The following is a 19,090-nucleotide window of genomic DNA, read 5'->3' as shown; positions in this document are numbered from 1 at the left end:
ATTTAACCTATGCCCTCTCTAACCTCGTTGCCCCTTTTAGCATCATTAGCATAGTGTACCTTACTTATTTCCATCACGCTGACCTCCAGTAGCCGATCCACTGGAAAAGCGCCATAATGGCCTGCCTCAGGACCAGACAGAGAATCCACTGGCTGTGTGTGTGTGTGTGTGTGTTTGTGCACGCCACAGTGTCTCTTCCTTCTGTCTTCGCTCTCTCCAGCCATGGCAGGTCTCTCTGTCAACAACACACAGTGCTTTTATTGTCCATTAGCTCTGATTTGGAGTACCATGACCAGGTCTGCGTGGAAAGCCCTGGACAGGTAAATGCACTCGCATTCCGCCCACCACCTGGTCTGTGACGGAGGGTCTGTAAAATCATTACACTTTCAGTTCGCCGTGGTGTCCCATAACACTGCGACCGTGCATGCAAGAGGGGGCTCTCTGTCTTCAGTGTAGGCCAGGATTGTTAATATACCCCATCATGCAGACGTCCTCTGTTATAACTCTGTTGGACAGAGGCTGTGTGGTCAGATGCATGTGATTGTCAAGGATATCTAGCTTGCCGCTTAGGCCCGCTGGCTAGGGAAGGTGCGTGTATTGGCCAGTGGGAGAGGGCTGTGGTCTCAGTGAGTGATGAGCCAGGGTTAGTGGGCAAGGCAGCAGGGACGGGACCCAGGCTGGCTGTCCGGGCTGGCAGTCTCTGCCTGCTCCCCTCAGTACTGAAACACAAGCCTGCTGGGAGATGGCGGGGACTGCAGACATCGAGGGCTGCGGGTGGGGGTGGGTGTGAGAGAGAAGAACAGCAGGTGGTTTAGTCAGAGTCTCTTCCTCTGAGATGTGCCTTCCTAAAGCACGTTCACTCCTGTTCCTCTGGATTGGTGTAGAAAGCATAGTGTGTACCTGATACAGCACATTAAGTGAAGCTGTTATTCATCAATTAAACTTCAAAAGATTTTCCTCCTTAAATGGACTCTTCTGTATAGTTACCGTGTGTGCGTGCATGCACTCTGGCAAAGGGCTGGGCTGATTGTGTGTGGCTCTGATGAGCTGATCTCTCTGCCTTTGTGGAGCCCCTCCAAAGCAGCTTGCTTCATGGCTGAAGTGTTAACTGAAGGATCTCCTGCAGAGGCCTGAATAGTGTGCTGAGAATGATGTCAGTCATGTCAAAGTCCTGCTCCTCACTGATGAGAGATACTCACACACACTCTCACACTGATCGGCACAGTGGAAGAGAATCTGGGCTCTGAGATGTCTTTGGTAAAGAATAATTAGCCATTTCAATAAATGTTTGTGTTTTGTCTCAGTTTTTGTGACCAGAGTCATAAATTAAATTAAAAGGGCACAAAACAGCAGATTAAAATCATTGGTATTAATTTCTAAATTCAGCTTTTGCAGTTTCAGGTATTGTATTCTATTGATTAGACTTTTGGAGTTTTTGCCTATTTTTGTGAGTTTGGGTGTGTATCCGGTTGTGGGTATAAGACAGAGAGATCTCTCACAGCACTTTAGGGAGGTTGGAAAACATCACACTACATTGGGGCTCACTGAAATATTATCCTCTTTCATCATGATGCATGAAGCTTGCATAAATAGGCATTTCAGATCTGTGTGTAAAATTGATGGTAGTTATCCACTTTCAAATGACTCTACTGCGGTGATAAGAAAATGCTACTGTTCTGCTGTGAACTGGAAAGAGTTCTTTCCAGAACTGCTAAAGTGCTTCCTGATTTTTTTTTGTTTTGTTTTGTTTTGTTTTTTTCTTCTTTTTTCATCCGAGCTGAATTCTGCCACTGAAACCTACTCTAAAACCTACTCCATAGCCTACCAGATCAAGGTGATGTTTTATTATAGTTTGTACAGTGCATTTCTACACCACACAGTCCCCTTCCTACTTCTGAACTGAAACTATCCCAGCTCTAGCTACAGAGTCATCCATACCTGAATAAGGTTTTTGTGTGTGTGGCTCTGCTCTCCCATGATCAAATCAATTTTGAAGAAGAGAATTCTCCACAGGTTGTGAAAACACACACTCGCACTCATACTCTCACACCCTACAGCCCAGCAGGTTGCACTGGGTTACATACAGTAAGTTACAGAGCCAGAATTAGTCACTGCCTGCTGGCACATTCAGCTGTCTCCAAACACACTATAGGACATGCTTGACCACTGAGCAGGAGGCACAAAGAGTGGGTGTGTGGCTCAGAGCATGGGCAAATCGTTCCAGACCTTTTTATTTACACACACATATATAAACACACACACACACACACACACACACACACACACACTCTTGCAGACAGAAAAAGCATGGCTCATCGATGTCAGAGCCTTAAGGCATCCATCAGTTAGACCCTGCTGCATCAGCACACATTGCTTCCATGCAGTGACTCACTACCATCGACCTGCATCATACACTGTCTGTCTCTTTTTTCGCTCTCTCTCTCTTTCTCTCGTCTATATATATACACACACACACACACACACACACCCTATTACTATTAGGTCTACTGTGGCCCAGCTTTGAGCTACAGTGCTAGTTAAGTGTCGGACAGAGATGGAGTAGCTCTCTGGCTAACCGAGCATGCAGCTATACCCAGCTAGGGACAACTCGCCATACCTCCCTGTCATGTCTGACGTGTGTGTGTGTGTGTGTGTGTGTGTGTGTGTGTGTGTGTGTGTGAGGGAGAGAGAGAGACACCGATTCAGCACTCCCTGATAGGTGAGAAGCACGCAGTAGGTGGGGTTGGGGGGTTGTGAGCGAGCATTGCTTTGTCCAGACTGGGTCAGACTAAGCGCAGCTTTGAGCAGGTTGCCCCTCTGGGTTTTAGAGATTACATTTGCCTACCAGGATAATGCAAGAAAACCCACTCAGATTTAGTGTCACTAAACATGTAGAGAGCGATGACCCACTAACATGAAAACCTAACCCTACCAGTTGTACTGGAAGGAAAGGATTTCTGGGACTGGATGTGTGCTTCTAGTCATGACTTCCATCTGGGAGATTAAACCTGAACTAAAAAGTATTAATTCTCAATTAGGTTGATTGTAAGAATTGAAATAAGATACTATGTATTTTTTAAAAAAAGTCCTCTGCTTTCAACTATACCGCTATACATCGATCACATATTATCAATTGGTACCTTTGAAATTATCACAATATAATGAAAATGCTCAAATCTTCAATCCTCCTGCCTATTACCTTGTGGAAAAGTCTGGACTGGGAAAAAGTCTGGACTGCCCATTTTGCAGACTTGCAGACCTGTGGACCTAAGAAGAAGAGCTGCCTAATTCTGCTGCTTGTCTAAGCCATAAGAGGGTAATGACACAGTGGCAGGAATGCACAGGGAAGAGAATTACATGTTTATAGGGACATAGAGATGCCAAAGTGCACTCTAGTAGATGCAGGGCTGAGTTTATTTCCCCAGCCATTCTTGAAGGGTAGAAGTGGGTGGGTGGGTATCTGATATTTGATTAATTGATTTGTCTGGTGTATCTCTTAAAGGTTCTAAAGTGTGTATCTCTGTGTTATGTTTGATTGATTAAGCCTGGTTCTAATTCTAACAGTCTTTCATAGTTTGCAGTTTAGAAATTTGATGCTTCCTCATGTATGGTAATAAAACTTTGACACTACATCTACATTTTGTTAATGGTACAGTTTAGTCTGTTGTGGGTTTTGTTATTTTCACTTGAAATGGGTAGGACCAACTCTGTTCAGAAGTATTGACTTTTCTGAATGATTAAATGTTTGATTTTTACAGAGCTTTTAAGATTTTTCATTCACTAATTCATCCATATATTCATGCATTTATTCATTAAGTTTTTCAACCAACATTAGCATGACTAAACTGGTAATTGGACATTTTTTTTACCCACTCCCACGGATTTATTTACACGTAATTTATTCTTACTCAACTTTCTCTCTAACTCGTATATCGGGGTAACACCTGCTGCCTACTAAAACTCAGCATCTTAATGACTTTTTCTTGTTTCTAGCTCCGCATGAGTGTGTGGGGGAAGGTCCTTGTCAGCACAGCACAGCCATTAATCCAGCTCTGCACAGGGGTTTTGGGGCCATCATGAGAATTGGAGAACATGATCAAAGGTCTCCTACCCAAACTCGACTCCCTTCAGTCCTGAGGTTTCTATGGCAACCTTGGAGCCAGAGCCCACAAGCTGCAGATTTTCCCACAGGCTGCTGCTGATTAACGATTAAGTTTTTATTTTACAATTAATTTTTGGCTGCCTCCATTCCCCAAGCAAGGACGTGGAGTATTTTGTTTGGCTGTGTGGTTGTAGTTGTACCTCTTGAGTCATACAGGTGAAATGCTCAACATTAAGCCTTTATAAGTGCACATCAACTTGTTGGAGTGGTATTTCTGTAACTTTTGATCTTAATATTCAATGCGCTCTGGAGAATGTCCTGCGTTAACGTCACTTAATTGCACTTCGTCAAATGCTGGTCATGGTTTCCTCTTTTGTGAAGTTCTTGTTGGCTGAAAGCAGGGCCTTTTTATCTCCCTCTGACCAATGTCAGTTCAGACACCTAATAATTCTACATGACCAGTAGTAATGGTGTAAGTACAGTTATTAGGGGTGGCAGTTATAAGAACCTGATGATGGTTTTGTTTGGAATTCACTTTGATCCATTTAACAATTCTATAATTGTAAGGCAACGCATTTTACCTTTGGATCTTTGAGTTCTGTGCTGATTGGTGTTATACCCAAGTCATCTAAATGAAACTGCTTTTGCTTACTCGTCACTCTGTAATTTCAGTTTTGAACATTTCTTATATATGTGCGCATCTCTCCCTCCCTCCCTTTCTTCTGTTTCCAGACTGTCCAGTTTGTTCAAGGGATTTTCGTGGAGAAGTATGATCCCACAATAGAAGACTCGTACAGAAAGGCAAGTGTTCTCCTCTAGGAGTCTTGTGTTGAGTTTAATGTTTTAATGATGTGCAGCTGCCACATGATCTAATATGATTCCAAAACTGAAGAGAGTTTGTGGAGAATAGACACAGCTGGGGATATCACAGTTTAACCTCCTCCAACCATTCACTGCTTTTGATGTTCCTTTTAAGCGCCTTTGAATGGCTTTGCTTATCACATGTCTGTCGTCCTCCGAATGTTCCAGACAATGTGCCTGTAATGCATCAGAGAGACGCTGCGTATGCGCGCGCGTGCGCACATGTGTGCACACTGAGTTGTAGTTTGACAGTCTGCAATCCAAGCTGATTCAGTGATTTACCTAAGTGGGTGGGTAATGAGACAGGCCAGTGATGAAAGGAAGGACCGTGGGCATGCATAAATCCGCCGCCTGCCGTGTTCACCGCTGATTATGTTTATTAATGGCCACAGCACGTCTGCCATAAGATGACAACTGCGACTAAAAATGATGCTTCTGTCAAACTGTAACAGGAAGTCCCATGTGGGTCACCACCCCTCTTCCTCTGTGCGCTTCACTCTGGCGCCCCAGGGGCGCTTCCTGTGGGCGAGGTTTCCTGATGCTGCAGGAGAGTGGCTCACAGTGCTGGACATGTGTAGTGTAGTTCTGTCATTCATCTAAGGGAAGAGGACGTGGGAAGCCCCTAGCCAGAGCCTGAGGTTTCCTTCCAGCCAGGGCTGATTTATATCCTCACCGCTCAAGGCTTTATCATCACAGCCTTTTTCCAAATGCCTCGTGCTCATAAGTCCAAATGGATCTGTTCAAGGTTCAAATCACCCAGTGTGGGTCAATTGTAATCACCTGATACCTGCCTCTGCAGTTACACACTCACACATACATGTATGCGCGCACCCCCACCCCCCTTTACATTTTTTTTATATTTTTTTAAATTAAATGAGCAGTGGGTGTGTTATGAGCCAGCGGGAAGGTAACTATCAGTGCTTGGGACGGGCCATGCCACCGGCCTGCTTCATCGTAGAAACACCTGTAGCATGCAGGATAGTGTGCTATATACATTATACTATATAGTACACCAGTGATGGTGTACATTTCAGAAGCTCATTTATTTGTTCGGTTTGTTTTCATGTCTCTTGCATTTTTGCAGCAAGTGGAGGTGGATGGCCAGCAGTGTATGCTGGAGATCCTGGACACTGCAGGGACGGTAAGAGTCTTGGGACTGAATTCCTGTTCACTCTGAATGTTGCATATTAAGGCTTTAAGCATTCTTATTGGCTTAACCAGTAATAACCTTATTATTCTTATTAGTTAACCATGCTTTACACATGCTGCAGGAAATCATTTTTATGCACTTCAAATCTACATGAAAATAAAAAGGGATGATGAAGGCATTATTCATCCATTACTCTATATGAGACACTCCTATCACGAACATGCCTAGAGTTTTGTAGAGCTGAGGTGCCTTCCCCATGGAGTCCAAGCTCCTGTTAACACAACAGTGGAGTGGCTTTCATTCTGGTGCAGAAAGGCATCTAGAGTGGGCCTCTCCCCTGAGAAGTGTAAGGCACGTTTGCTGCTTCCCACCACCCTGTGTTACAGCCCCAGAGCCCTGGTAACAGATGGTGAATGCTGTCCTTGGTTTCTCCCCTCCAGAATGGCACCACAGCCAGACACAGGAGAGCCAAGATGGCTGACAAAGCCTGACAGCAAGCTTACTCCCGATTTGGTCCCTTTCATCTGCATGCCCAGCTGAAAGCACATTGAGGCTTTCCCCTCACGTACGTGCAAATAAGCGCAAGCGTGAGCATCAAACCGGTCGAGAGCCTTCTGGTCCTTTATGCATGTGGACCAGTTCACAGTGGGCCTATGCTGTGATCTTCCTAAGACTGGAAAAACATGATGCGAAAGGAGAGTAGGCAGGTTATGGTTTTCGCACTGTTCTTTCTAGCCCTGAAACCGTGGTGCAAAAGCTGATACAACTCCTGTCCCTGTGAGCACAGTTCTCCTCTTCCTGTGAGCTATAAGGTTGTGTGCCTGTTAGCCAACCAGCCCTTTTAATGTCTGTCTTTCAGCATGTGCGTGCACTCATCCATACGTCTGGTTTTTATGTTGTATGGTTTTGCTTAACATGCCACCCGGCCCTCTGCAGGTGAAGTCCTGTTCTGTGGGCAGACAAGTAATTATATCTCATCATAGCCTTACAAACACGTTACCCTTGGTAACCACCTCCCACTCAGCATGACAGGAATAGGCCACTAGATCAGTGGCCCAGTCTGTAGGGATAAGTACAACTGATTGCTCATGAGGCCTTCCACTCGTTAACTTATTGCTCATTAACTCCATCTTAATAAGTGGCATCAAACAAATCACGTGTGCTCATGTTAAGTAGCCCTTTGAAACATTTTCAAATGAAACTGTAGTCGTATACATCCTCCCTTTCCTGTACGTAATACTGGAGTAGTTAGTTCAGATCATTCCTACCCCGAGAAGTGCCCCACTCGTAGAGACTGATAGACATTTCTCTTATGGTATTCTTTTCCTTCTGAATGAAGACACTCCACTGCATCTCTCTGCACTAGATAATTTTGTATGCTCTTTCAAATGCAAAGACAACCAGGGTTTATGCACAAATCGGTCTATTAAAAAACCCTAATTTCACCAACAAATAGATTGAAAAAATTTTCAGATTAGAAATCTGACACACCAGTTCACAGACATCTCAATCAGAAATTTGTCATTTTATAATTTTTGGAAAGAATGGCATCAAAAGTATGTTCCCAAAAGCACAATGTTGTCGAGTTACACAGGTGTTAACAACAACAGCGCTCCACCACCATGTAACACTTTTTCTCATTCACAGTGCTTATGTTGGCAAATAATTTGTATTTATGTTTGTCATTTTACCCCCTTAACAGGAACAATTCACAGCCATGAGGGATCTGTACATGAAGAACGGCCAGGGCTTCGCACTAGTATACTCCATAACTGCACAGTCCACATTCAACGACCTGCAGGACTTGAGGGAACAGATCTTGCGAGTTAAAGACACTGACGACGTGAGTGCTGCCCACTCTCTGCAGGGCCAGCAGGCTCCTAAAAGCTGGCTTCCCATCAGTACTCGCGCTCTGCCCATCCTCTATGTTGTGCTTTGTAGGTAGAGCTTTTGCAGCATTATTTGATAGATTCAGTATTCCTCTCTCTTGGCTATATAAAGGTTATTGAGGCTGCCTTCCCCAGTTCAGCTCCACTCACCCATAGCGGGCATCTTAAGGGGTCATCTCTTTAACCTTGTTTTGTGCTCGCGTGTTTGCGCATTTGCGTGTGCGTATGAATGTCTCCATATTTGTCCATGTTTCTTTTTCCATTTCTTTTATCCACACAATCCATGTAGGTGGTGATTGTGTAACAGCCCTATTGAGCTGAAGCCACATCAGGTTAAAGTCCAACTTTATTGTGTGTGGTATACAGAGAGCATAGAGGGTGGGTGTGTGTGTGTGTGTGTGTGTGCGTGTGTGTGTGTGTGCGTGTGTGTGTGTGTGCGTGTGTGTGTGTGTGCGTGTGTGTGTGTGTGCGTGTGTGTGTGTGTGTGCGTGCGCGTGTGTGTGGCATTGTTTAGACTGTTTCCAAGAAGGAAGATGGTGGCGCTTTCTGAAGTTCACTATATTAGACTCCTCCTTCATTGCAGGTGAATTAGGGAAGTTCTTCTGCTTATGCTTTTCGCTGCTACTGAACATTTACTGGCAGGGTTTCAGCTGAGCTCTGCTGTGGTGTGGTGCGCAGTCTAAGCATGTGCATTTCCTCTGAACATATTAAGCTTCCTGTCCCACTGCATCTGAGAATTGCACAGAAGGGGCTTTTTTGCCCACTATGACCTCTCAGGCTTCCCAGCAGCTACTGCAAATAAGCTGTAATTGAAACTGGGAACGTGACAATGTCATCAAAACTCCTTTAAAACTCTACCCTGTCAAAAGAATCCTAATAGTATGTGTACAATTATATTTTTAGTAATATGTATTAAGACAGAAGTTCCCCTTACTAATAGTAAGGTTTTTGTAATATAGTCAGTTGCCATCTATTGGGATTTAAAATATTATTCTTACAGATTAAAATTCTGTCCTCTTGTAATTGAACCACAAAAAAAATAAAAAATAGACTCCTTTGCTCTTCTAGTGAAAATTCTAGTGAGGTACATTAGAATCACCCTAGATTCTAGATAAATGTCCTTCTCTTCAGCCTGGCAGGCGCTTCCACACATGAACGTCCTCTGACTCACTCATCAGGATCACTCCCTCCATCATCACTGCACTCAGAGAATTGGCACCTGTCAATGCGGCTTTAGTACCAAAGTCATGTGCTGTTACTACGCACAGCATTAAAACACAAAAAATGCCAAACCCACTGGGCTGCAGACTGACGATGTGTACAGAACGAGATACTGAAACAGTGTTGATTTACAGGAGAAGTAAGAGATATGTGAGCAGTGCCCTCTCCTTTTAACCTCGCCAGCACCCTTAACCCTGCCACCCGCTACTGTCTCGTAGGTGCCGATGATCCTGGTGGGGAACAAGTGTGATCTGGAGGACGAGCGGGTGGTGGGCAAAGAGCAGGGGCAGAACCTGGCTCGTCAATGGAACAGCTGCGCCTTCCTGGAGTCCTCTGCAAAGTCCAAGATTAACGTCAATGAGGTGAGTTTCTGCTCAAATGACCATCCCCCCCACAAGTCTGCACATATTACTCTGTCTCTGTCCACCATACCCACTGTGCCCTGCTACCAAGATGTTCCACAGGGCAAATGGAAGATCAGTTCTTTCTCGCTAGCCCCTGATTCAACTTGATCAGATCTGTGAGCAGTTTGGAGAGTTTGAGGCATGTCATAGCTCACGTTGGGCCTCTTTAGACGAGGTGGTGTCCGCACAGAGCTGCGGTCCGCCTCAATGCGGGCCTTGGACAGAACGCAGCCTTTGTCAGCCAGTGCCACGGCTCGATACGGCGTCAGGTGGTCAGCTGCTGCGTGCAGGCACAGAGGGGGCTCTGTCTGCCAGGGCCCCGTCTAACCCGCTGCTGATGCCTCAGCACAGTGCCGGCCTGTGTTCAGTCAGCAAGAAGCCCTCGTTCAGTCTGAGCTGCCGGACTGCGTTGGCAGCCTTCATTCCAGTGCTAGATAGTATCGAGGCCCAACGGTTGCTCCAAGACTGTTACGAGCTCTGCAGTGTCTCTCTCCCGGGTGCAGGGAAATGAACATGCATCGTCAGCTTTTTGACTGAGACCTTCCGTCTCTGCGGCAGTGCTTGTTTATTCCTGCCAAAGCAGCAAACGTCATCATTAAAGCCTCAGCACTTCTCCCTGATTAAAAATACTGACAGCCATCCAGTAAAGCTACAGTGAGTAGCATACTGCTCCACCAGCCTTTAGTCACAACTTGCTGCTTTAAGGCTTTGACAGGCAGGTTTTACATTTTTTTAACTTCTTAGCATTGACCAGATTAGAAATTTACAGTAAACTGACAAAATGTGTATTTATAATGCTTGCATCTGAAGTCAACCCAAAACGGTGCTCAGTGCTTCCCCCTCGTGGCGACTATACCTTAGTGGTCGCCTAGGTTACTTTAGCAAGCAATGAAGAAGGGGAGGAAAAAAAGTTAATGAAGTCTAATGCAAGTATATCTTCATGTGATATGTGAATGATGTTGCTTGAAAAATATTGCCTCACATTGTTTAATGCCCTGTGATTGTTGGAATCCATTCTGCAACCCATGCTGCACAAGTGCGATGGGCAGATGCACTAATATGGACATGGTGAAAGTCTTACCAAATTAATAATATTGTCTAACCTTTCACTTGGATCACCACCTGTGGTTAATGAAGCATGGTTGTCAGAGTGTCACAGACAAAAATATGTGTGTTCTAAAATCTGCTTTATGAAATTTAGGTTTGTTTACTATCCCAGTTAAAATGCTTAATGATAAATCATTAATAGTTGAGATTATTGAGAACCATTTGCGGATGACCAGCGGTAGCAACTTTTTATGAATGAATAGTTGTGATTGATCAATTATTATAATACTTCACTGAAATGGTCATGTATCTCAGATAGCTCCACATGGCTTACATCTAATCTGATATAAAGTGGGCCCATCACTGACTGGGTGGTTTGGCCGGTGTGCGTGTGCATGTCTTGGACCTAGAGGCTCATCTGGTCATCATATATGGGAATGAGTCCATTCGCTCTCTCTAAGCACGTGTTGGCTCACCATGACAGCAGTCTTATGGCCTCATCCAGGTGTACCAGAATACTCTGGATGTTAAAAGGAGTTAGATGTTGCCTTTTGCTAGTGGTCTGAAATGTATTTTGCTGTTTCATATGTGGTTATTACATTTGGATTTGAGGTGTTGGCCAAAGACTTGTGAAAAGGTCATATTTAGAACTGAAAATGTTAAACAACATATTAAATCTCAAATTCATGCAAAATTAAAGGCTTATATTTGAAGCATAGTTTTGCTTTAAAGGTGTAATGCCCTGTGATCTCTGCCTTTTGTAGATCTTCTATGACCTGGTCCGGCAAATCAACAGGAAAACCCCAGTACCTGGAAAGCCACGCAAAAAGTCCAACTGCCAGCTGCTCTAATACACAGCTGTTGTGTCGCTCTGAGCCAGGTGGGAACTAAAGGAGAGCTCACACTCAGTGGCCCATATGATTCAGTTGCTGAGATGGCGTCGGTTCTGGATTCCTAAGTTATCCATTAGAATCAAACCATTAACCATTCGAATGCCAGATGTGTCTGGGTCCTTGGCATGATAATGGAGAGATGACTTGAAAACACAACTGGCATGACAGCATGTTTTCTCTTATTCTCTCTCTCTCTCTCTCTCTCTCTCTCTCTCTCTCTCTCTCTCTCTCTCTCTCTCTCTCATTTCTCTAGGTCTGATTTGCTGCTGTATCTTTCAGCAGTGCCAGCATTCCGACGTTACTAAAACCTAACATTGAATGGACTTTCCTGTGTGGTGATGCCCCTTTAACAAAATCGACCAAGCAAACAAACCAACCAAACTACAAAACTACAGTATCACCCTAGTTTTTTTTGCACATAAATAACCATGATCACTTTCAAGAGTCGCAAGAGAGAGATTTTTACTTATAAATAAATATATATTCTAACTGTATGCAACTGAAATAGAAAAATAATTACATGGATAAGTGAATAAAGAGCTAAAGAATTTTAAAAACACAGCGCCTACACACAGTGTTATTGCTAACGGAGACAGCTACCGTTGGAAATGTAAGAAGAGGGTGTCGAACCTGACTGTGCACGTTGCCATGGCAATTACAATGATGCGATATTTATAAGCACCACTATTTTAGCCAGAGATGAGAGGAAGTCCAAAGAGCGCCTATATAGTCCATTTCATACAGCTAACTTTGCTCCTTGGTTTCTGTGCATTTCTGTTTGTCATTTTTGTCTTTGGTAACTATTTGTTGCTTTTTATTTTCTTTATTTTCTTCTTTATTTTCCTTCTCTCCTGCATTTTCTCTTTTTACTAGATTTTTGCTCTGCCAAGATGGTGTATCACAAGAACCATTGATATGATTATCTTTAGGAAAACCTGTGGATACAGTGATGTACGTGTAAAAAGTAAAAAAAAATATATATGATTTTTCTGTCACTATCATGTTGTCCTTAGCCTCAAATGTTGCCTTCAAATATGTTAGCGCTTGTTTCTTTGAGATGAATCCAACTAAGAAAAAACACCACAATCCATTTCTCATGCCAGGTTTCTTGGTTTGTTTGCAAAGATGTTTGTGCAGTTGTAGGGCGGTGTTTCAAAAGGTGGTGCTGTTGAAAGGGACTTAGCATTTTAGGATTCACCAGTGAGAGACATGGAAGTGTGCTACATCATAATGTAGCCTGCCTCTTTCAGAAACCACTTCTCATTGGCTGAACTAAAGCTAAATAAATGATCCATTTGCCTGTTAGAGGATTACCCTACTACAGGAAGTATACAGTGGAAAAACTTGAAGGTTTTAACACAGAAAATGGGACAAGCGTCATGAGTAGTGATGTCAGTCTTTGCACTCCAGTACACTTACTGTATGTAAATTCTGTTCCCGTGCCCGTCTCCTTGCCTGCTAATGCATCTGGTACCCTGAGGATTTAAAAACAAGATATTGGACCCTGTCAGTAGAAAGAGAGGGAGAGGGAGAGGGAGAGAGTGAGAAAAAAAGAATTGCCTGTTAGTGACTGTTTCACCTTTGTAATACTTGGTTTGACCTGTTTTCTGTCTGCGTTCCTGTGGGGTTAACTGTAGTGAATGTTGGGGTGGGGACCTTGTGTTTCTGAGCATGGGAAAAAAAGGGAACAATAGAAAAATGACCATATTGTACCAAGTGCAGTCATATGAGGCATTCATAAAGCATTCATAGGATGAACTGTGCAGCACAATGACAAAGCGCTCACCTGCGATGTCTGTCCTGGCATCAAAATTCATGTTTTGCATTTTGAGACTGAATATAATATACAATATACTGTATGTGCATAATGAATGCTTTATGCATGTGTTATGGGGTCTCGCTCAGTATAAAATGTGACAACACTTGGTTAATCGGGCCATATTCAAGGCAATGCTGAATCAGTGATAGATACAGGCTAACATGAACATTGTGTCTACTCCTGTAAGCAAATGCTTTGTTGCAGTTTTGTTTATAAACAAAAACATAAGACATTTCCTTGATATTAAAACCATGACCTGAGAGTGAGTCACAGGATTTGAAATGCAACATCTGCGTAATAGTAGGGTGGGAGGGGAGGGAGGGATGGGTGGCCAAATGTAAACTTAAAAGCCTTAATTAAAGTGGTGCAATTTTGTATAACCAAGCATCTGTAGTTCAATAAAAAAATTGGATTGCCATAAAAGGGCTTGCAAGAAGCCAATTTTGCCACTTGGATGTTTGTGTATTGTTTCAGTTTTTCTGTCAATAAAACAAAAACGGTTAACATTTGCTCTAAAGCCAAACTTGTGTTAAGATTATGGTTAACCTATAGTGAAAACTCTTGATTAGATGATGTATTTTAATAATGCTTATTTCAAAGATGACCTCTGCATAGATAGTACAGAATTGTTCTATGTAGGAACACCTTTTTTGCCCATCATCCCAAAATGGCCTGACTTACATATCTGATATATATGTTGGTCTACTTGAGTTCTGGATGTGGACATATTCTAGTGATAAATATGTTGAATTACGTTGTCTTAAAATATATGTTTTTGTAAGGTGGACATCCACCATAGACAGCAGACAAAGCTGGATGAAACTGTTAGCTTCGCACCGATATTAATTATAGAAGAAACATCCGTTCAGGAAGGCCGGCCTGAGAGGTGAATGAGAAAAGTACTGAGGCTGATGGATACTGAGCATACTGGACATATCGATTGAAGAAATAACGGGAATATGACCCAGAACGATAGATGGCAGTGTGTATGTTATTTGTTACATGATGCCAACAAATGAAGAAGAATTTGCTGCACGACATTGATTAACCGAGCTAATGCAGCTAGAATGGGGTTGTTTTATAGTTATGTGCGATTATCTGAGTAATTCTAACCTTTTTTGTTACGTTCAACCTAATGCTTGTTAACGTTCCTGTTGTAGTGATGATTTGCTGATAGAATAAGAATACGCGTCAGAAGCGTTAGTTAGCTAGCATTATTTTTGCGTGCACGTGCGAGAAGGAACTTAACTACCATGATGAACGACATGATCATACCAGCTTCTATTAAACTCAGAACTTGAGTTTGTTGATATGGGTTTAAGCGGTCTCGTCAGTTTTAGGGTCGTAGCCCGCTCCTTTTACAGAAAGACCACAGTCTTCCATTCCAGAAAAGTGTCTGATTGTGCTCAGACATCAGCCCAAACTCCGTTATCCCCTGACAACAGAAATGAAACGGCAGAAGACGAACGGCGGAAACCAAGAAGACCCCCAAACAAAGTCTCCGTTCTTCTTTTCCCTGGACAAGGTAGTCAGTTCGTTGGCATGGGCAGAGGAATGTTAAAGTACGACAACGTAAAGGAAATGTTCGCGGTAGCCCAGAAAGTGCTTGGCTACGATCTATTGTCTCTATGCTTAAATGGACCCGAAGATGATCTAATGAAAACTGTCCACTGCCAGCCTGCTGTGTTTGTTACGTCTTTGGCTGCTGTGGAAAGACTGAACCATGGAAATCCTGCCGTAAGTAACGAGCAGGCCTATTAAGCCATTAAGACCTGTTAAGTAACGGTTCATATTTTGCATCTGACATTGTCGGTCATGTATGGGTAAATTCCGCAGGCAATAGAGAATTGTGTTGGTGCGGCTGGTTTCAGTGTGGGTGAATTTGCTGCTTTGGTATTCTCTGGTGCAATGGACTTTGCTGAGGGTAAGTCTGACTCTCCTGGTTTTACGTGTTTGTAGGCTCAGCCATTGTTCCTCGATATCATACTTAAATTTGAGTTGGTATGTGTAACACTAACAGAGGCTATAATCTGGGTATATAGCCCTTTTTGCAGTGAAAGTCAGAGCTGAGGCCATGCAAAAGGCCTCAGATCAAACACCAAGTGGAATGTTATCTGTCATTGGAAGAACTCAGGCCAATTACAAACACGCTTGTCTGCAAGCTAGAGAACACTGCCTATCTCTGGGTATAGAGAACCCTGTCTGTTCCATTGCAAATTACCTCTTTCCAGACGGGAGAGTCATTGCTGGACATCTGGAGGTAAGAGCCATTCTTTACCAGCTGTATCGAATGCTTTTTAGTCTCAAAGGCATTTTAGGTGAGGCAATGCTGTCACTCGCACTCTCTCTCGGCTCTGACCATCCATCTCTGCCCCAGGCGCTGAACTTCCTTCAGAAGAACTCCAGGAAGCTGCACTTTGCACGGACACGGCTGCTGCCTGTGAGCGGGGCTTTTCACACGGCTCTGATGGAGCCGGCCGTGGAGCCTTTGCGGGATGTGCTGCGGCAGCTGCAGGTGAGCCAGCCCAAGATCGCCGTGCACTCCAACGTGGACGGCAAGCGCTACGCCCATGATGGGCACGTGCGCCGGCAGCTGGCCCGGCAGCTGGTGTCACCGGTGAAATGGGAGCAGACTCTCCATGAGATCTATCAAAGGGCCCAGGGCCATGGGTTCCCCCAGACGTATGAGGTGGGGCCTGGGAGGCAGCTGGGCTTCACGCTGCAGAAGTGCAACATGAAGGCATTTCAGAACTACACTCATGTGGGCGTCGACGTGCCAGAAGATGAATGAAATGATGAATGACTCAGGATCATGTGAGGAACGGGCTTTGATGTAGAGCACTTTGATGTGGATGTGCTTATACCAAGAGGGAAGCATCCCACTTGCCCCTCTGCTGCTCACTCATACACAAGCCAGTTTTTTATGTTTATGGTTGGTTAATCACCTCTTATCAAGTAGTTGTAATGCTCTGCTGTTAAGAGTGGTGAACTACAAAGCCGGATTTGTGACATGAATAAACCTTTTGCTTGACCAAAGTCTCTGAAATTGGGACAATTCATTTTCAAGATTTGGAATGTGCCTTTTATATTCTGATAACGTTAAGTGTAGGCATAAGATGACCCTCCAGGATATTACTGTGTGATGCATTTGAACTAGGGAAAAGGTGAGAATAAATTGAAAACATTGTTGAAGAAAAATCCATTACTACTTTTAATCCTTGGGAAACTCATAGATAAATCAGAATTGAATTTGTTTTTATTTGTATAGTGCTTTTTACAACACGTCACAAAATAGCTTTACAGAAAACCAAAAAATACAGCAAAGATATATTTCTTCATTTGCAATATATTTGGAAAAAATGGAATTGAAAGTCCAGCTTCCTTCAATAATGCTGAGATGCTTTCGGAAGAAGAGGTAAGAGAATTAACATGGCCCAATTAACCAGCAACAGACCCTACTGTAAACCAACAACAGCATCAAACAACTTACAAAAACTTGTGTGAACCAGCACGAGATGTAATTAGTTGTAGTTAGAAAAGGATCATACAAAATCATTATTCTTTAAGATGGAAGACCTGCTCTTGGCTCTTTCCGGGTGCCTGCCTAACTCTCAGACGTTTCCTGGGATGCAGTAAAGGCAGCTGCAGTGAACAACAGCACAGCAGAGGCCAGACAGCATTTGGTCCTGCCGGACCAGTCAGGAAAGTGTGAGTTGTAGACCTGTGAAGAGTGAGCAAATGTTGACGGAATGTTGATCTGATCAGTGTTTCATGTTGGCATGTCTACTTCTTTGCAGTAAATGCAAAACTTCTCCTTACCCTGCCTATCCATTGCATAGCTCCCTGGCAGGCCTGAGTGTGCAGCAGTGGAACCAACCAGGATGCCTGCACCACTGGCATGACTTTAGACCACCAGAGTCTAGCCATGATCCTCCTGTAACCATTAGGTTTACTACATATTTAAACACAGATCATGTCCTCCACTTTAGATAAATCTAAATGCTGATTTTTGTCTTTCATTCCCTGATGGGTGATAGGAATGTGGGTTTATATGATGCACGTGTTTTAAAAAGAGGTGACTTACCCATTCATAACTGTGCAGGTCAACATGTTAGGAAATGCCTGCCGTGGCCACTGGTTGGGGAGTTTCTCACTCCACCTGCTGTCCAGTTCATCTCCAATCTGTGCCAATTGACGGCCAATGAGCTGGGCAGATCTCCTACTACATTTTACAGATACAAAAGCATATTATGATCAGCCTACACTGTGCACAATGTATGTTATAAAACAGCTATTAAATTAAACATGGGTGACATTACAGTGTTGATATAACTAACTAATAAGAACGATTTATATGTATTTGGAAGGATCATTTTCTCACAGTTTTTACCTCATGTTAGCGTCAGGGAGCGTATGATTTCCCCCCTGATGAGGTCCAGCCTGGGGAAAAGGACCACTGCTCACTTCTTGGGCTTCTTCCACCATATTGTATTCTGAATAGAAAGACAATATTATATATTTATACACGATATATATATATATATACACACACACACACACACACACACACACACACACACACACACACATATATATATATATATATATATATATATATATATATATATATATATATATATCCCCCTCACTAGGAGCCTAGCTGCGGTTTTTTTTGTTTTCTATCCTTCATGGTTGACATTGTTAGCTTTCAACCGGCCAGTAATACCATGTAAACACAAAGTCATGTGACCTGGAAGCATGCTGGGTGTGTTCCTATGTCTTGCTAACGGAGTGTGAAAAGATGAGGTCATCCATTCTACAGTCCAGTTTTAGACTTAGAATTTTTATTTCTATTTCCTCGTCTGTAAAAAGTTATTACGCATTATTTATAGTTGGTTCATTTTATCATTGTTATTTAAGTGGAACAAAGGCAGCATATAAAATAAGATGTTGGTCGAAGTCTTGCTCTATAGGGGATGTCATTACAGTGACGAATGCTGTTTGTTCTCACCCTTTGTTCATGTTTGTCCCCATGTGAAAGGTTTTAATGCAAATGTACATTCAAATCAGCCAAACTGCTTAGAGTTGAGCAAATTAAATACACACGTCGACAGTACTTATATTATGCTTGCTAACCACAAAGAAATCAAGGGAGAAATTATGTTTGTATATTTCAACCTCTAAAAGCTTTTTTAAAAATTGCCTATCATCTACATCAATTATCACACGTAAAATATTATTTTTGAAATCAAACCGATGTTCAGTGTATAGTCTGAATATGTATATGACTCATATTACAATACTAATATAAGCAAGTACAATACATAAGCAATTTTTAGTCTCACAGCAGCCATTTCCTGGACTGACTGTTCTGACCAAGGGCAGGTTCCTCATAGAGGCGGAAAAAACTTACCTGGCTTGTAGATTAAAATGGACGCCGCCCTGCAAAACATATTTTCATCATAGGTTACCTTAAAAAGTAATTTGACTTTATTTCATTTTTGTCCCATCCCATGAATATATCTATCTAAATATTTCTATATATTTGCAGTGTCACTTACAGCAGCGCCCTTTAATCGTTTTCTGTTACAGGTGTGTGTTTCAGTACAGTGAGGAAGGCACGCCTTTTGGCGGTTTCATCCAGGAAGAAAGTTCATTGTAAAGTGAAATGTGTCCACTAGAGGACGAGAAAGGCTCAATTCTG

General features: G+C 43.0%; 3 protein-coding genes across 7 annotated transcripts in view; 2 read left to right on the top strand and 1 right to left on the bottom strand.

Moving 5' to 3' along the window:
• Positions 1 to 13,895, top strand: part of rap1b (RAP1B, member of RAS oncogene family) — a 38,809-nt gene extending 24,914 nt beyond the window's left edge. For all 3 annotated transcript variants that reach the window (XM_027002189.2, XM_027002190.2, XM_027002191.2), the window contains exons 3-8: positions 4,835 to 4,903; positions 6,048 to 6,104; positions 7,816 to 7,956; positions 9,442 to 9,585; positions 11,439 to 11,554; positions 11,821 to 13,895. In XM_027002189.2, coding sequence (XP_026857990.1) covers positions 4,835 to 4,903; positions 6,048 to 6,104; positions 7,816 to 7,956; positions 9,442 to 9,585; positions 11,439 to 11,525 — 498 coding nt within the window. In that variant the 3' untranslated portion in view covers positions 11,526 to 11,554; positions 11,821 to 13,895. The remainder of the gene's footprint in view (positions 1 to 4,834; positions 4,904 to 6,047; positions 6,105 to 7,815; positions 7,957 to 9,441; positions 9,586 to 11,438; positions 11,555 to 11,820) is intronic.
• Positions 13,896 to 14,370: 475 nt separating this feature from the next.
• On the top strand, positions 14,371 to 16,422 carry mcat (malonyl CoA:ACP acyltransferase (mitochondrial)). Of its 2 annotated transcripts, XM_027002158.2 has the most exons (4): positions 14,378 to 15,123; positions 15,223 to 15,310; positions 15,429 to 15,646; positions 15,764 to 16,422. In XM_027002158.2, exons 1-4 carry the CDS (start codon positions 14,698 to 14,700, stop codon positions 16,175 to 16,177), a joined length of 1,146 nt encoding a protein of 381 aa, XP_026857959.2. In that variant the 5' UTR covers positions 14,378 to 14,697; the 3' UTR covers positions 16,178 to 16,422. The 2 variants fall into 2 exon arrangements, with proteins under 2 accessions (XP_026857958.2, XP_026857959.2); XM_027002157.2 differs by having other exon boundaries at positions 14,371 to 15,123; positions 15,429 to 16,422.
• Positions 16,423 to 16,612: 190 nt separating this feature from the next.
• bik (BCL2 interacting killer) lies at positions 16,613 to 18,983 on the bottom strand. Of its 2 annotated transcripts, none has more exons than XM_035527742.1 (6): positions 18,948 to 18,983; positions 18,800 to 18,828; positions 17,777 to 17,879; positions 17,471 to 17,608; positions 17,206 to 17,338; positions 16,613 to 17,107 (listed from the first exon to the last, which is right to left on the bottom strand). In XM_035527742.1, exons 3-6 carry the CDS (start codon positions 17,869 to 17,871, stop codon positions 16,991 to 16,993), a joined length of 483 nt encoding a protein of 160 aa, XP_035383635.1. In that variant the 5' UTR covers positions 17,872 to 17,879; positions 18,800 to 18,828; positions 18,948 to 18,983; the 3' UTR covers positions 16,613 to 16,990. The 2 variants fall into 2 exon arrangements, with proteins under 2 accessions (XP_035383635.1, XP_035383636.1); XM_035527743.1 differs by having other exon boundaries at positions 16,618 to 17,107; positions 17,206 to 17,320.
• Positions 18,984 to 19,090: the final 107 nt, after the last annotated feature.

Source organism: Electrophorus electricus, chromosome 7 (genome assembly GCF_013358815.1).
Source record: "Electrophorus electricus isolate fEleEle1 chromosome 7, fEleEle1.pri, whole genome shotgun sequence".
NCBI classification, from domain to species: domain Eukaryota; kingdom Metazoa; phylum Chordata; class Actinopteri; order Gymnotiformes; family Gymnotidae; genus Electrophorus; species Electrophorus electricus.
Note: the sequence above shows the minus strand (reverse complement) of the source record. Positions and strands in the feature narration are given on the sequence as shown.